A 17,760-nucleotide genomic window follows, 5' to 3' on the forward strand; every position below is an offset into this window, starting at 1 on the left:
ATTTTGTCCATTCTACTTCTAACCATACATGTGGATGAACTGAAAGAGCCACTTACCATACAAAGAGAATGTATGGTAAGTGTCCTTCATTTTAACCCATATTTATGCATGAAAATATGAATCATTCTGATTGAACAATAACAGGAAATAGCGTATAATTTAATGCTTTTCTATTTTAACTTTACACATTTCTTTTTGCACAAAAAACATCTTGAGGGGCATGATGAAAGAGGCGAGAAATCGTATTGTGCTTTTGTGAAGAAATAAAAGGCCACATTTTCAACCACCGTCAGAAGCTGCAAAATACAACATTTTACAACTTGACACATTGTTTTGGTGACCTTCCACAAGCTAGATTTTAGTTACAAAAATGCCGTTTTGTCTTCTTTTGTGTAAGAAATATAAACACAGAATAGCTAGTCCCAGATCAAACACGTCTGTTCTGGGAATTACATCTCCAAGAATGTGTTGTTGTAAGACAACAGGTACAAGTCTCTCTCTGGAGATTTCAGTTCTTGGGAACCACACAGAACATATTACAGTACACACAGTCTTATGAAAAGTTACTATACAAAGAGGTTTTAGCTCCCTAGGTTAAAAAGAATAAAAGTTACATATTGTTATGATTAAGCTACGTGTTTTATATTATTCCTGTTCTGTTTGCACATGTTGGTAATACATTTATTTCTGTGCTATTTCTGGCACATGCTGTGATATGGTATCTAATGTGTATTATTATTGTGTCCAAATTGTAAATACTAGTTAGTTCTGGTATGTTAAATATTAAGCATCATAATTTTTCTATAAGCAAATTGAATGTTTTTCTTTTGATCCGCTTTGGCTCTCTACCCCACTGCAATATGGGATTGTTCTGGATGCAGGTTCCTCAGACACGGCCATATACATCTACAGATGGCCAGCAGGCAAACTGAACGGAACAGGGGGGGTCACACAGCACAGCGAGTGTCATGTCAGAGGTCAGGAATATTAAGGGTGTACTTAAATAACACCGTTTAGATGAGGTTAGAAATAAACATGTTTTTGTGGTTATGTTCTCTCAAACATTGCTCTCTGAACAACACAAAGTTTAGAGAATTTTCCCATACAGAAGATTAAAAACGATTCTGAAAGCAGCTCGGATTCTTAGGAAAGTAGGGCAAAAAGTCCAATCCTTCCCTTCAGCTTTTGTGGAGCATTTATTTTGAGTGGACAGGATGAAGGGGCCTTTGGTTGGATCACTGTCAACTACCTCCTTGAAAACGTCATAAAGGTCTTTTCATCCTGCATGATAAACGTTAAACTGTAAAGTTAATTATACTTAAGATTTGTTACTTATCAAACAACTCTTTCACTAGCTGCTATTTTTTGTTTGTGTCTTGTACAGTTCGGCTATGTGGGCCGATAATTCAACTCAGGCGAAGAAACAGTAGGAGCGCTGGGTTTAGGTGGGGCAAACACCCAGATCACATTTGAGACACAAGAGATGATTGAAGATGAACGTAACCAAATGAGCACATACGCATAGTTCATTATGGTAAAGAAGAAGCCCTGCACAGGATTCTGGCCCACTTTGTGAAAGTATGAATTAATAAATTAATATCCAGTTGTATAAAATAAGATAAGATAAGATGAGATATCATTTCAATGACCTGATACCTTCATTTAAAAAAAGCCAGATTCCTGCATTGTAAAATTGTAAAATTAGTTAAATTCAGTGATTTTTTTATTTAGTCACAGGACAATTCAAGCATTGTGTACCACCCCTTCTACCCAGCTGACTTCACTGAAAGCTTTCAGCTGGAGAGAGTGTTCGACGCACCTTGCAAAGTGTCACTGAGACAAGAACCTTACAACCCTCATGCCTGGATAAGAGTACAAGGCACTGGGGATTACCAAAGTGAAACCAAAATATTTGGTTGATAAATATAAGGGTGAAACCAAATATTTTACTTCTTTTAACCTTTGTCCCTTTTCCAAGTGTTCTTTTAATAGAGTTTTCCAGCCCAACATTAGTGGAGGCTTCATGGTGAGGGCAGAAATAGAATAGAAAAATCTGTTCATTTTTGGCAGCCATTGCTAGATATTTGCGGAAAGGGCTCATGCGTTACTCTTTATATCCACATTTTCTGCCTATTTCTTTACTCACAATTTTCTCCAAAGGAGTATAGGGATAAAAAGCATCACCTCTGCTCAGTACCAAGAGGTTGTCCACGCTGTATATATGTACTATGACCACAGAGGAGCTATAACTGGATTGAATTTTATAAAACATGTCCCTCACATTGAAAAGTGAATGTGTTCTCAAAATATTTCACACCGGTTCCTTTTAGATGACCAGGAAAGCTCCCGACTTGAAAAATACCTGAAGCATTATTGTGCAGTCGCAGTGTATATACAAGTGCATGTTGTACTTTACAAAATGTTGCTTTCCAGGACAAGGTGAATGCATCAGTAAAGTGCACAGTTACCTAATGTGCATTTGCAAAAAAACTTTCATGTTCTCTGCTGAAATTGCTGAAATTGTGAGATATAATGCTGCACTGTGTTACAGGGAGATGAAGCATCTGTCGGCTGGGCACTGGGTTATATACGGAGTGTAAGCAGTCTTCTTCCAGATACCCCTTTAGGGATCAGGGAGGGCTTGTTGTCTGGAGCATGGGTTGGAATGTTGTTGTTTTTAACAATTTTCTTAACTGCTACCTTTTGTTGCAAAGCTGTCCTAGTTGTCCAGAAAGAAAAGGAGTTTTGTAGGGATCTCGTAGCCCCTCATCATATGTTTTTTGTGTACTGCTTTGTATGTGGGTACTGACATGTCATACTGTATCCTGAAAGTCAACCTTAAAACTTTACATCAACAACCAAGGAAATAATATCAGTCTTGACATTTCTTGTTTGCTATTAGACTATTAGTATTATATATCCTACTTTCCAATGCAGTGTAATTATAATCAGTGCATTTTCCAGCCTATCTAGTTTACCTTTAGCTTTTTGGTTTCAGTTCGATAAATTCCATAAATTTCGATTTATTGTCAAACTGCAAAGTTTCTGCATTAAATATGCATTTTACAAAAAAAATGTATAAAGGTTCAAACACCAGGCGATGGCAGTGAGCAGCTTCGCACTTCCGTTCAGTGACGCACGCAAAGAAAGGCGACCCTACTGCGCATGCGCAGATTAGCTTACATGAGCGATCACCATGCTGAGCTCCGTTTTATTTTAGCCAATTTTACTGCCGTTTTGCTATATTTTCAGATGTAGAAAATGTCCGAACTTGAAGCTAGTGTATCGAGTTCTCCGCAGTGTGCGGAAACAGACAGTAACAAAAATACAGGTGATATCAATCCAGAAACAGTACAAAACACTATTAGCAATAACTCTCAGGTTGAAGAAGGTGAGTCTATCAGCTGAAACCCTTAAAAACTTCGAAATACATTCATCTGCGATTTATTTGCGTCGTGTTTTGGGGTTTGAGTTTTTGAGATGGATTTATGGGTGTTGATAAAGCGTAGCATTGTAGCAACAAGCTAGGCTAAATATCAGCAGCCATTATTCACCTCAAACAACGACGCCACGAAACCCCGATTTATACTATCTTTGGGTTTATTTCACTGTATTAACAAAGTGTATCGATGAGAAATATACCATAAGACACAAACATGGGGAAGGTGTGCATACAAGATTACGTTACGTTGTTAAATTCATCGATCACAACAACGTGTAAATCGCTTAATTCGACGTAGCCAGGCGGCTAAAATAAACGCACACTTATAACAGATTACGTTTGTCCTTGAAACAGTGTTTGTTTTGGGTTTTAATTGTTGAGGTTTTTATTAAATGGGTAAATGTAATGTCTGGCTGATAATGCATTTCTATATTTAGTAAAACCTGCATGCCCTCTTAAATGGCAAAAAATAGATTTAAAACCTGTTAACAATAAGCATTACTGGTGCCCCTTTGTCTATGGTTTGCCCTGGATTGAAATATTATTCATAGTCGGTTATGTTGTCCAGGGCAATAAATCTGACAACGTTCAGCTGGTTTGTGTTTTTGACATTGATTAACATAAATGTTTAACATAAATATTGTTTGATGTTTCATTTCAGCATTGTGGGGACATGTTTTTGTTATTATGAAATTGAATTATACCATACTTAAGTTATCCGTGTTGTATAAGACACAATCATATTTCATTGGGTACTAAAAACCTTGTTAAACTTCGAAGTTTCTGTGCATTGGATTAGGGCACAAAAGAAAAACAGATTTTTGGGGGTTTTAAACAAAATAATTAATTGTGACTATTTATATCCCCCACAAGGTCCTAATACAATCACAGATTTATTGCACCTGATCTTCCCTAATCGATCAAAATGATAGAAAATGCAAACACTCGTGTCATATTTCTCCAGCTGTGTTTATAGACGCCATACAAAAAGAATGTGTGTATTTTGGATGCACACAATGGGCGTCCTTCTTATACATGAGCAGAATACATGTCTGTGTAGATTATTCTTATAGTCTTTTAAGGTATAGTTCACCCAATAATGGAGATTTATAACTTCCTTCTATATGACTTTCTTCTGCAGCACACAAATGAATGCTGGTTACCAAATAAAATGAGCTCTTATTGACTTACATAATTAGTAATACAAAATCACGAAAGACACTTTTCTCAAACTATCTTTTGTGTTCCACAGAAGAAAGAGTCATATACAAGTTTAACTGACATGAGTGAAAATAAGTGACTATAAGTGAAACAACTCTTATAGTCATGGTTTTGTCTTCTAGTGAAACCACATAGCCAGAAGTAAAACTCTAGATTCATTTATTTGTCGATTAGATGCCACATTAATGGTTCATGCTATATTGCGCTTATGCTGTTTTTGTATTTGTAAATAATCCATCTCTTTTATCCACTAATTGTATTGCAGCATTGCAGGATGATAGTGATCCTCTTAAAGCCCTGCTGACTGATAAGTTTTGTCATGTGTGTGAAGCAACTCTGCTTTATGAGTCCCAGAGAGTTTCTCACTATGAGGTTTGTTTTTTATGAGACAAGTGTAAATGCAATCTTAAAATGCACCAGTTGTGTTTCAAACACTTTTATTCTCTGTCACTAGGGAAAGAAACATGCTCAGAGAGTCAAGCTCCACCTGCAGAACAAAAACGACGAAAGAAACCAGCAAAGCGAGGAATGCAAAGGATCATTGGTAAATTGAGAATTAAATGAAGAAGTTTAGCCAAACATGAAGATTCTTGATGATTAAAATCTGCATCAATTTCTTATTTATCGCATATAATAAATGTAATTTTTTCAGGGAGGTGTCTCTTCAAACCCCGACAAGTTCTGTGAGCTGTGTAACATGGTGTTCAGCTCCCCTACTGTTGCCAAGTCTCACTATGAGGGCAAAGTTCATGCCAAGAATGTGAGAAAAGCCTCCACGAACGCTCCACCACATGGAAGTTAGTCAAATCAGATTTGAATCCTTTAACACTTTGGCTCTCATAAAATATTTTTAACATATTCAACTGGTGCATCCAACAGCTTCAACACCCGTTCTAGGATCCACCGCTCCTCCTGTCCGACCAGCAGAGGTCGCTGTACAGAAAGAGACTAGTCAGGAGCCAAACGACACCTCTGGTTTTGGTGAACAGGAGGTCAACCTCGATGACCCTAATAAGTATTGTGTGTTGTGCAAAGCTACCTTTAACAACCCTGTGGTTGCTCAGCAACATTACGGCGGGAGGAAGCATCAGAGGAATCAGACCCGACAACAGATGATGGATGAGCTGGGGGATCAGTCAGAGCATGGTGTGTTTTTGATTTTGTATGCGATGTGGCTTTAGCCAGTTGAGACTATAAAAGGATTATTTTATGTTTTGATTTTTCTTAACAATTTATATATTTTGGTTTCTCGTTCTTGTCTCTCTGTTTACAGCAAGCGCCCTGACCTGCCCGATATGCTGCTTGACTTTCAGTTCAATAGAGATGTACCAGGCGCACATGCAAGGAAATAAACACATTGTCAAGTGAGTGGTGTCAATCATTTTACTTCATTTTGGATATTTCATTTTATGTCGCATTTGTAAAGATTAACGGCATTGTTACTATATCGGATTTTCACCAAATAATTACGGTCAAAATAATTAACAATAATACCTATTTAAACAAATAATACTGTCAGAGAAATGTATGTTTAATTTATTTATTAATTGGGGTCCAATAAATCACATACATGATGTAGGGAGGCAGATTGTTATTCGGTAGTTGACAGACAAATATGGAAATTTGTTGGTGTGACAGCAAAATAATTAAAAAAACGTCAACAATGAAGATTAATCTTGCTTATGCTATTTTATATAAAAAATAATATAAAACGATGTAATATTAACAGTTTGTATTCTAAATTGTTATCTAACCCCATATGACACAACTACCCTATTACATATAACTTATGGATTATGTATATATATTTACACATGCATTTATTTATTGATTTACTAATTAGATATTATTTATTAGAATGATCTTGCTCGTTCTATAAACACCATGCACTGTGCTGTGTTTTACCTTTTCTGTTTTTCCTGTTTGCCCCTGTAAAGCTGCTTAGGAACAATGCACATTGTGAAAAGCGCTATATGAATAAACTTGAATTGAATTGAATATATATATATTATTGTCATATGTAAAGTTTCAACACATTATTAATAATCATGGTTATTAATACCACCACTATTGTCAGTATGTCAAGTGTACAGTGTGACTAATGTATGTTAAAGTGAACTTATTTAACATGAATTCCAAAATGATTTTATTAACTGTGTTTGTTTGCTAATTTTATACTGTTGAAGTTACTATTGTGAGTCATTCAAATCAATGAAATTGTCTCATCCATTTTGGTTCTCAGAGAGAAGAAGGTAAAAGAGCTGTGCCAGTCTCAGAAGAAAGTGTACGACTCCTATCAAGACGAGCTGGCAGACTACATCCAGGTACAGAAGGCCCGGGGTCTGGAGCCCAAGCCCGGGCAGGGCACAGTGGGACAAACCAGCAAGAGTTTAAATGAGGATATTAATGAAAGCCCACAACCTGAAGACATGATGCCTCATCCTGCCATGATGCCACAGCGACCTCCATTAGCCGGTTTCCCTCAGCCACACTGGCCTCCACAGTTTCCGTATCCGGGTAATCATTTTGGCTTCAGCATGAGAGGCCCTGTCCCTCACTGTCCGCCAGAATACATGCCGCACCCCTGTCCTCCCTTCAAACACGGTAAATTATTGAAAAGAAGGCGGAGCCCTGACTCATATAGCTCCTCTGCTTCTTCAGACTCCTCCTCTTCATATACCAGCAGAAGTAGTAGTAGTGAAAGTAGCAGCAGCTATGAAAGAAGACGAAAAAGGAGACGGCAGAGGAAAATGAGAATGCAGGGGAAAATGAGACACCAGGAGGAGGAGTGTGATGTGGACAGGAGGGGAAGAGAGGAAGAAAAACCAGGGGAACGGAAGATGATGCAGAAGGGAGACAGGAGGGGAAGTGTAGAACGAGTGGAGGACAGGAAATGGAAGGCAGGACGGAAAAAGCAGAGAAGCTCTAGTGAGGACGAACAATGCAGGAGAAAAAGAAGACAGAGCAAGAAGAATAGAAGACATGGAGACCATGCAAAGAGGCGAAAAGAGGAAGGCCTTACGGTGAGAGGAGAGGAGGAAGTGACGAATGAGGAAGCACATGGAGAAATAAATGAATATGTAGATGAAAGGACAGACATGAAGGATGGTAAACAAAAGCATAAAAAAGACAAGAAAGTTAAGGAGAAGGTGAACCAAGAGGACAACAGGACAGAAGAGGAAAGACTCTGGGACGAGACTATTCTTGGTGTTTTTTAAAGGTTGATTATATGACAGTATTCTTCTAGTAAAACAGCACGGGACCTCAGAAGACGTGTGTGCTGAAATCTACTGAACTCTTAACGCTGTAGATGCTCTCAAAAGGGATCTTTCATGTAGTATTCGGTTAAACGCTTAAGACTGCCGATTTAGGATATATCTAGAGCTGCAATTACGTTTCATCACAAAATCGAAAGTCAAATCAAAATAAGTGAACGTTTTAAGGCAAATGAGAAGCTTTTTACAGTTCCCTCCACATTTTTCAATTCCCTCAACAAACACACACAATTACCATTATCATAATGTGGCAAAAAATCTCATTACTGTAATGTGTAAATAGCAAATAGTTTTTTTACACTATAGTAGTATTTATTGTAGTGCCTTACAAACACTGTAATGCATTGAGATTTAAGCACAGTCTGAAATGGTAAAGTTATGTTTTCACGTGAGCCTGGTTCGACGCCGCATGATTACAAACTGTTCTCGACACAGTTGTGTAGCACGGAGTGGAACGATTATGCAATGAGAACGATTCGGCACGATGATGAAAATGCACTCATTGATTTTAGATTTTCAGAATGATGGAAGTTTCAAAAACGCTCAAGATAAAACAACCATATGCATTCCAGTAATGAGAATTTGCCGGGTAAATAAAATATAAAAAGTCAACGATGATTTATTTGTTTTTTTACTTGTTTTTGGTGTGCAGTGTGTCTCACTTCAGTAACTTATTTTTATTCTTTGTGTAACATAAAATGTAAACGCATACACTACATAACTGTAAAATCATTTGCACAAATTAAGTTTACAGTGGATGTATGCTCAAGCTTGCGCTCGGATTAAATGAATCACTGTTTATTATAACATAGATGAAATATTTATTGTTAAACTGTTTGTACAGTGTTTCAGCCTCAGGGTGGTGCTGATCGGCTGAACTTTTGCTCTACGTGTTTTGTAAACCTCAAGCTAATGCTGCCTGTGTGTGAGAGAAATAGTTTGTATGCAGGTTTTAACAGGTGCAAAAGTTAAATGAGGACACATGACTGCTGCTCTGTTGACCTCTTTCTTGCATAGAGCTGTGTTGTTTTCTTTTGTTCTTTGAAGACTTTTATTGTAATCATATTCTCACAATCATGTATTGAGCGATTTCGTTGCTAGTCTCCATTAAACACCCCTCCTTGTATTTATGAATTTGGTGCACACTTTCTGACTTAAAACCTTACTTCGGGGAACATATTGGATGTAGGGATCCAGTTTTTTGGTCGGTTCTCATATCCTAAAGTGTTTCACTTGTGTCGTTGTTGGAAAAGAAACAAAGAGCTCTGAATCTTCAAGTATTTAATGCATGAACGACACTAGTGTTCATAGTGGCTACTGTATGTTGAACAAGCCCCATACAAATGGTTTACGAAAGTAGTCAATACCGCTTGTGCAAAATTCCAATATGCAAGACCATAATTAAGTGAAAATATCAAGCACAAAAACCAAATCAGTTCAATGTTTGAACCGTTTTATTGAGGGTTTTCCTCCAAAGACATGCTAGTTCTTACAGACTGAACCAATTCAGACTCAATGCATCATTTTCTAATGTGCTTCCTTGTTCTTTTGTTTCACATTACATTGTTACCTCAAAAATAGCACCCTTTTGATTTTAGAATAACGTCAATCGAGTACAATTTCATTTTGAGGGGACTCATTCCTTGACTTTTTGTACTCAAGGCCATAAACAATTATTTAACTTGCATTCCTCCTCGCAGTGTTTAATGCTGCACATCTATGTGAACTTTTTCTGAGCCTTTGTTACCACACAGTTGAAAGCCTCCCATAGAGACGAGATCATCGAGTGACTCTGAAGCCCCCTGAGATCTCCTGTTTTCAAAGAATTGTGCGGTTCGACTCCATTTGTATCTGTCGTACCCTCGACCTCCGAGGCGTGTGCGAGTCCCACATCCTCTCCTCTTCACGACCCCTCTGCATGCCCATGAGCCTCATCCAGTCCTACTGAGACGAGAGCCATTTTTTGAGGTGTTAATCGCGTATGCTCAACTCCCACACAACCCTCCAAAACTATAGAGCCTCATACACTTCAAAAACGTCATTTTTCACTGAGGACTATTAGGAAATTGAACCGTCTTTATGAGTTTTAAAATCGTTTGCTTTTAAATAAACACATTGAGGGGCAGCTTGAGCCTGTATTTGGTCGACTAAACAAGACCACAAATTGTTGCTTGGATGCAATTTAGTAAACATTGACCAAACTTTACTTTAATGACATGTTTACTTTTAAGCGAACTGTGACAATTGGGGTTTTGCCTGTGTCCCACATATTATGTGAAATGTAATTAAATAATTGTTGTTAACCCATATGTAATCTTTCTAAACACTACATCATGCTCGGGGACGAGTAACAATCACGAGTTATGTCTAATCTTACTTAATGTCATCAATTTTAAGTGCAGACCAAGCTAACAGAATGTTCCAGAATGTTCTAGACGATGATGAACAAGGAACTAACCACATGTTGTCTTTTGCTAAATAATGTTATTAGAGGTCTGGTACTTCTCCATGACACATCTTACTTCCTGTTTTATCCATATAAATATTGGACCTAAATTCAATTAACTTTGGATTCTGATTGAACTGCACTTCTGTGTCTGTGTCATTCTTGGTCTCCAGATCTGAAATTATGTGTGTTCCATCTACTAGTCTCTTCAACCTTCTACCTAGATAAAAGGTAATATTCTTAAATGAACTACCCCTTTAAGTGGTGTTTTAATAACCCACTGTTGGTGATGTGTGGTATTTTATCTCATTAACCTCATACTTGTATTTATTTGTGTGCATTTTGTGAGATTTGCAGTACCAGCTGCGGCGTGCTGCAAACAGATGCAGGTGCGTTTTGGGTCACACACCTGTGTTTGGGTTAAAGATCATGTTAGGAGAGATGTTCAGGGTTTATTCTTCAGCGATGTAGCTGTGTTGCAAGTTGCTTTTGAACCTTTTAGAACATAGAATGGTCATGTGTTTCTCAGGAATTATTTATTTGTTTAAATGACATCAAAACGCCAAGTCAACTATACACTGTAAATCAAACAATCTGTAATCAAACTTAAATTATCTATCAGCTTGAGCGACAGAAATATACTGTAAAATAATAGTTTTTCCTTTGAAATTACAAGATAAAAGGATAGCTATATAGTAAATTGTTTTACTAGTAAATTGCTGTCCTTTTTTGTAATTTTACAGTTTTTGACCGCATTTCAAAATACACTAAAAATTTAATCTTTAATAAGCAGCTGGCAGTTTAAAATTTTCTGGCCGCTGGGGCACCAGACATAAACTGTAGTTTAATGTTCTTTCCCATTTTTTAACGTGTAAAATCTGCAAAAAACTGAAAATTATAATAAAATTTAAGTTTTATTCAATGTAGTTTAATCAACATGCTTTAAATGCACTTTCTAAAATATTGCATTTTAAGTTATACTATAACGTTTGCAACAATACATCCCACAAATACATTTTTGCAAATAATACTCCAGCGTACAGGGACATCGTCTTAATTCTCTGCAGTATTCTGTACTACTCTCTGTTCTATTACCAATGTTTAACCCACCTGCCTGAATTTATCAGGTGTTTGACTTTTATTTATTTGTTGGTCAGTACTAAATCATTTTAAGCAGTATTTTTACATATTTTTAATAGGCGGTATAATTTTGCCAGTCAGTTTGCATTATTTTATTCTTATTGTTTGACGCATAAACAATTCCGACCTGTTTGTAAGAAAAACATACATCAAGAAAATGTGATTATGTGTTTTAAAAGTTTCTTTTCTCTGAAAACAAGACATTTTTCTCTTCAGGTTAACAGTTGTGACTCATTCTCTGATAGGCTGTCAGTAATTGGTTCATCAGTGTGGCCCCCCGCAATATAGACCCTCCTTTCTGTATGACAAAACAAGAGAAAGGAAAACACTTACACACAGTTGACAGCTCACACACAGATACCCAAGAATGACCGTCCCTCGTGTTTGGATTTGTCTGTTCGTGTGGACAGCAGGTAAGATCTGTTCCTTACGTTTATAATTGATGTTAAAACATTACACCGAATAATAATTTCTAATGTGGCCAGATTGGAGTGCATGTGTTTGCGTATGTCAGTAGACACTCGTTTTATCTTTAAAGTTAATGTTGTATTTCTTGTTTGTGCAGCTTTTAAAAGATTGTGTTTATTTTAATTGATCGGGTGTATAGTGATGTAGGCTACTTAAACTCTGTAGGCCAAACTCCTATAGTTTTGCATTTGACATGTTGTTTGACGCTTGGATTTAATCTAGCCTATCTGTTTATTTTTATTTTGCTTCAGAATGTGAATGCATTCCCTAAATTACATTTAAAAATGGGTTTGGTTGTAAATTATGTGTCTTAAGAAAACATACTTGTGTTTTGTTATACAAGCCAGATGTAAGCTACTACCAGCGTTTTTTAAATATTTCATTCACACAATTTTTTTACTAAAATATGATAAACCTGCATCTGAATGTTCTTTTTGTTTGCATTTTCTTTCGGAAAAATTAAATGTGTATTTTGGGAACAATAAGCCATTGAAGCAGTTGTTTTAACTATGGTCGGCGCTAAAATCGACTAGGCCTTGAGCAAAACGTTTATGGGTGGGTCCCCTCTATCCCGAGACCTAGTTAGATTGCTATAATAGAAAGGAACTTGGACCCCGGACAACATGTCTATCCAGGCACATATTGTGTCCGTCACGTTTAAAAGGTTGTAAAATGGTTGTATACATAAACGTGTGTACATTACCAGTCTAAAAATGCTGGCTAATTGTAAACCCAGCTTTGGATAAGAAAGGAACGAATCCAGCCGTTGGGTTAACCCAGAATATGGTTTATGGACTCAATGATAGGTTACAAAAAAAACATTATTTTGTGTTGAAGCAGCCCAGCATGTTAATATACAAACCAACATTTTGAACCAGCGCTCGGTTGAAATCCGACATTTTTTCCGGAATAATCTTCATAGTGGCAGTATAGTAGATTAAAACAAAGAGGGTCACACAGAAAATGTTGAATCTGATTCACCAAAGACTCTCAGAACATGGACCATTTTTGATTTCCTTCTCTAATACATAAATGCAAGTTGTGTCAATGGATGTTTTTCCACGCTCTGACATTACAGAAAGAAATTGAGTGCTATTTCTACTCATATGAACCTATGCCCACATAAACTTATCTCAAAGTGCCGTGGCGATGGTGAAACAATGTGCCATTTTCTCCCAGGCGCTGATAAGGGAGGAAAGTTGTTTTGCAAGAGTGTGTAGACATCAGAACTGCCTACCTGAGCTTTCAATGTGTTCAGATTTCCACTCTTACATAACAACTGCTCGGAATTTATTGTCTCAATCTCCATAGCCCATTGTGAAATGACTTCATTGTAAAGCTATTTTTGGGTTTCTTTTTGTCTACTGTTTATTTTATGTTTTTTTACTGTTGTAAAGTGCAGTGAAAATCATCTGTTGGCGACCTCACATTTGTAACATTGCCCTTTGATGTTGTGCCATCTAGACACTTGACATTTTATAAGTAAAATTGAAATATAAAATATGCAGGAGATATAACATTTTTGTTTTCTTCTGAAGCGGCCACGCTGACCACCTCAAGAGCGATGTCAACCATTCTCTACACCAAAGTCAATGGCTCGGAGACTCTTACCTGTGAATGTCCGGATCACACGTGCCAGGAGGTGTTCTGGTACAGATATCTCGAGAAGAATAACAGTTTTGAGTTTCTTCTGTATTTCAACAGCGCTGGCTCCGAAAAATACGAAAACATTGCAAATAAACATCGCTTTAGGGGCTCTGTGTCATCAGGACATATGATTTATACCCTCCGTATCACAGGACTACAGATGGATGAAGCTGGTCTCTATTCCTGCATGTTTAAAATAAAGAACACGATTCCTGATGGATATTATATTAGACCTGGAGGTATTATTTATTTATTTATTTATTTATGCTTTCTTTTTCCTGGGATTCAACAATTGTAATTCTGATAGGGCTGGTGATCTTATAAGATTTGAGCCTTAAGAAAGTCAAGCAGACCAAAGCTTTGATGGCGGTCCATGCTATTTTCAGTTATGCCCCGTTTCCAAAAGGATTTGTCACATAAACCATAAACTTTAACTTTCACTCGTTGTCAGGAGACAAACAAAACATCATATTCAAAGGCTATTTACACACGCATAAGTTCCAGTTGAGGATTTCGAAGATTTTCTAAACTCATTTGTACATAAATTGTGTACGAGTTCAAAATAAGCACATGATTAATTCTCAAAAATCACAAAAAATATTACCACAAAATATTACCACATATTAGTTTAGCCTACTTATGCAATTTTTGTTTTCAACAAAGGCAATGAAACTGAGAGAATACATTTGGTTTTCAAAGTCATATCGGTAGTATAGTCAAACCTAACAAAGTGTGAAATGTAGAGGTGTTTCCATAAAAGTCTCCATCCTCATTCATGATGTTGTTTATACATCTTAACATACATTATTGATATAGATACGTGCTCATTCAGAGATGTGGTGCTTGGGCTGAAAATCAAATGGTTTTGTTGAAAATGGCTTGGCGATGCGTGACGCTTCTGGTCTGGGAAGTTCATGTTGGTTATTGGATCACTTGGTTGTCAAATTATTGAACACATAAAATACAAACTTCTCCGTTTTCCCCAAAAATAACATAAACAGCGTAACAGAATCTCATTTAGTTGTGTTAAGTCATCACCTGCAAAAGAATTTGATTTATTTTAAAAGTTGATACATTGAACATCTTTTTATTTATTGATTATTTATGATTTATTGCTTAGTTTTGTTTAACGTTTTGTTGCCGCTGATCTAAAAGTAAAAGATTCAATTGTGAACGTTAACGTCATGTACAGAAAATAAAAAACTCTCCACAATTCTGTTTATCAACACCAGGTCTGCTATTTCTTTGTTTGTTTAATTTAATCTATTCATATTTTTCGTACAGTAACTGACTCAGAATCTACATTGAAGAATATCTTTTGAGTTGAACACTCATCTTATTGATCTTCTTTTTTTTCAGTGAACCCTCCAACGCTTCATCCACCAACTGTCAAGCCTGAAAAGCCCAACCGGTCGTGTAGACCATGTAAACCTTTTCCTCCTAAAGGTACGGGCGGTGGTTCACTCATTCACTGTTCTGATTTTCTCAGGGTTTTTCTCAGGGTCTGTTCATATGTTGCATCATATCTAGTAGTGAAGTTTGACTTTTGTTGTGGTACAGGCTGTAAGAGCTCTGTGCTTTGGCCGGGCATCGGTGCTCTTCTGCTGTTGGCTGGTATTCTTGCGGGCACACTTTTCTACTTCAGTCGTGAGTACACACACACACACACCTGTACATAGGTCATTTCAACATGCTGGTATAGTTGTCAAAAACCAATGTTTCATTTAGATATTTCGTATTAATCTTTATTTAAGAGTATGCTGTTCATCCTTTGTTTGTTTTGTAACAGGTCTACCTAAGAAGTGCCGACATCAATTTGCTAAGTAAGTGAAGAAATGTATAAACCTGCAGCTGCACTGAAATGTATCTGTGAAGTTTCATTTTTTTCTTAAACTTAAAAAATGTATGTGTTGTTTGATTCTTTTCCCAGAACAAATCAATTGCGATGAGGATGCAGTTCAAGTACTTTGCCTCAAAATATTGTACAGTAAGTTCTACAAATAACATAAAACAGCAATACTTACTTTACGTTAAAGTCATGATCAAAGAATGTGTCGTATTGCAGACTAATGTTTTCTTGTTTTTTCATTTGCAGGTTGTTGTCTTTGTTTCGGGAAACAATGTTATCACAGGATATTATAAATGGATTATAATCTGTAAAGATGATTGTTCCGTCCAGTTTGCATTATGACTTTTGCAAATTCCATGAGCTCTAAAATTGTGTTCAATCCCAGAGTCAAGTTTTAGGGAGGCATAGTTCACTCAAAAATCAATTTTGTGTCATTCCAAAGATGCATGCAAGTCCTTCTTCTGCACAACAGAAAATAAAATATGTTGGAGAATGTTATTGGTTGATAACCAAACAGCATTCGTCCCCATTGACTTCCATTGTCACTTCTCAAAATATCTTTTTATAGAAGAAAGAGTCATAAACAAATGTGACCCTGGACAACAAAACCAGTCTTACGGGTACATTTTTTAAATCAATATTTTTACATCATTTGAAAGCTGAACAATTAAGCTTTCTATTGATGTAAAGGTTGTTAGGATATGATAATATCTGACGGATATATAACTGTTTAAATCTCTGGAATCTGAGGGTGCAAAAGAATCAAAATATTGAGAAAATTGCCTTGGAAGTTGTTCATAAGAGGCACTATTACTGGTCATCCACTCACAAAAATAAAGTTTTGATATATTTAGGGCAAGAAATTGACTAAATATCTTCATGGAACATGATCTTTACTTAATATCCTAATTATTTTTGGCATAAAAGAAAAAGCAATAATTTTGACCCACACAATGTATTTTTGGCCTTAACTTAAAATGTTCCTGTGCTACATAAGACCCGTTTTGTGATCCGGGGTAACAAATTTGGAGTGATGTGAAATAATGACTCAAAATATTTTTTCAGTAAACAATCCATCTAGCCCTGTTTCTATAATCTTTATTGAACTAAGTTCAGTTCTTGATTGTAAAAGCATATAGCTTTTCATTCTTATCAGAACCATCACCGCATGTAGATTTTGTAATTAAATGTACAGTTTTCTCATTTAAGAATATTGCATGTATTGTATACCTTCTTTTCTCTTTAAACTGTAAATAAATGATCTTAAATACCCATCTTTGTTTTCCCTCTAAAGTTTATAATGCCGTACAGTTTACGGCATTATAAATATCTATTATGTGTAACATATCTGCTCTGTTGGTTTATTTGTTTGCTTGTCGGCCGTTTTTTTCTCTTTCAGACAGTGTATGTTCTCTTCATGAAACATTTGCAATATGAAAAGATAGAATATACTGGATTAAAAATATTAAAATGATTTGACACTTTTAGTCAAAAGCTGTTAGAATGTAACCACTGTTATATCAGTTAATGTAGTGAATTAATACAGGTCACTGTCTGGTCTTATCGAAAGAAACCCCTTTCAGACGCCACAGTGTAAAAAAGATTAATGATGTACTGATGAATGTTGTGTTTATGCCGAGACTGCATTGTTCAGTTTCCACCTGTTTCAACTTTAGTCCTACATCTTTTGGTTTTCAATAAATTATAAATATGTACAATTTTAATATAGGCCAAACAAACATCTACTATAAAGGTCTGTTCAGGAAACCTTGAGTGAGATCATCTCTTCACAAGTTGCAGTTCATATCATTTTTGTCGAACAAAAAACCTGTTTGGGAGAAAATGTGCTGGTATTGAATTTGATATGCAGCTGTTCTTCCTGATACAATGAGGTCAATGAACAAACCTCTTCCTGTGTAGAGAGAGAAAGAGCAGAGAGAACGTTATCTCCCTCGCATCGCTCGTTCAGCTTTGAGCTCCTCAGCGCTACACTGAAACAAAGCGACCGCAGGGAGACCGCAGCTCTTGCCACATGGAGAGCGACACAGGCACACAGACACTCAGCATGAACCTCCATTACACTGCAACAGGGTCTCAAGTAAAGATGATTGGCATCAATACTATTTATCCTTTTTTTCTGAATAACGTTTTTCATGTTGTGCATATGTACGAAGGGTGTAGATGTTGGTTCATAAAATTGTAAGCAGGTATTTCGATTGTTGAATCAAACAATTCCTTTTTAATGCCTTGTTGACATTGGAATGAGATATTG

General features: G+C 36.5%; 3 protein-coding genes across 8 annotated transcripts; all 3 read left to right on the forward strand.

Moving 5' to 3' along the window:
• On the forward strand, positions 1-2,293 carry entpd2b (ectonucleoside triphosphate diphosphohydrolase 2b; the record flags this gene model as incomplete). Its single annotated transcript, XM_056731700.1, is given in 9 exon segments — positions 1-49; positions 846-993; positions 1,028-1,170; positions 1,173-1,270; positions 1,385-1,520; positions 1,523-1,578; positions 1,732-1,893; positions 1,895-2,027; positions 2,121-2,293. Coding segments are annotated over 9 exon segments (1,098 nt in total), but the record flags the coding sequence as incomplete, so codon positions are not given.
• An 881-nt stretch (positions 2,294-3,174) lies between these two features.
• Positions 3,175-9,072, forward strand: zmat1 (zinc finger matrin-type 1). Its single transcript, XM_056731466.1, has 7 exons — positions 3,175-3,391; positions 4,929-5,035; positions 5,118-5,207; positions 5,316-5,460; positions 5,543-5,809; positions 5,937-6,027; positions 6,906-9,072. The coding sequence occupies exons 1-7, from the start codon at positions 3,262-3,264 to the stop codon at positions 7,879-7,881; spliced, it is 1,806 nt and encodes a 601-aa protein (XP_056587444.1). The 5' UTR covers positions 3,175-3,261; the 3' UTR covers positions 7,882-9,072.
• Positions 9,073-10,516: 1,444 nt separating this feature from the next.
• Positions 10,517-16,760, forward strand: cd8b (cd8 beta). 6 transcript variants are annotated; one of them, XM_056731468.1, is made up of 9 exons: positions 10,518-10,615; positions 10,734-10,773; positions 11,770-11,937; positions 13,531-13,878; positions 14,999-15,085; positions 15,200-15,286; positions 15,429-15,462; positions 15,570-15,626; positions 15,735-16,760. In XM_056731468.1, exons 3-8 carry the CDS (start codon positions 11,892-11,894, stop codon positions 15,586-15,588), a joined length of 621 nt encoding a protein of 206 aa, XP_056587446.1. In that variant the 5' UTR covers positions 10,518-10,615; positions 10,734-10,773; positions 11,770-11,891; the 3' UTR covers positions 15,589-15,626; positions 15,735-16,760. The 6 variants fall into 6 exon arrangements, with proteins under 6 accessions (XP_056587447.1, XP_056587446.1, XP_056587445.1 ...); XM_056731467.1 differs by having other exon boundaries at positions 10,522-10,615; positions 11,741-11,937; XM_056731472.1 differs by having other exon boundaries at positions 10,522-10,615; positions 10,742-10,773.
• The last annotated feature ends 1,000 nt before the right edge of the window (positions 16,761-17,760 follow it).

Source organism: Triplophysa dalaica, chromosome 19, assembly GCF_015846415.1.
Source record: "Triplophysa dalaica isolate WHDGS20190420 chromosome 19, ASM1584641v1, whole genome shotgun sequence".
Lineage (NCBI taxonomy): Eukaryota > Metazoa > Chordata > Actinopteri > Cypriniformes > Nemacheilidae > Triplophysa > Triplophysa dalaica.

Excerpts from the sequence above, each read along its gene's own strand:
- zmat1 (XM_056731466.1), top strand. The coding sequence starts at position 3,262 with ATGTCCGAACTTGAAGCTAGTGTATCGAGTTCTCCGCAGTGTGCGGAA. Across the intron at positions 3,392-4,928 it reads TAACTCTCAGGTTGAAGAAG|CATTGCAGGATGATAGTGAT; the intron begins GTGAGTCTATCA and ends ATTGTATTGCAG. Across the intron at positions 6,028-6,905 it reads GGAAATAAACACATTGTCAA|AGAGAAGAAGGTAAAAGAGC; the intron begins GTGAGTGGTGTC and ends TTTGGTTCTCAG.
- cd8b (XM_056731469.1), top strand. The coding sequence starts at position 11,892 with ATGACCGTCCCTCGTGTTTGGATTTGTCTGTTCGTGTGGACAGCAG. Across the intron at positions 11,938-13,530 it reads TCTGTTCGTGTGGACAGCAG|CGGCCACGCTGACCACCTCA; the intron begins GTAAGATCTGTT and ends TTTCTTCTGAAG. Across the intron at positions 15,287-15,428 it reads CACACTTTTCTACTTCAGTC|GTCTACCTAAGAAGTGCCGA; the intron begins GTGAGTACACAC and ends GTTTTGTAACAG.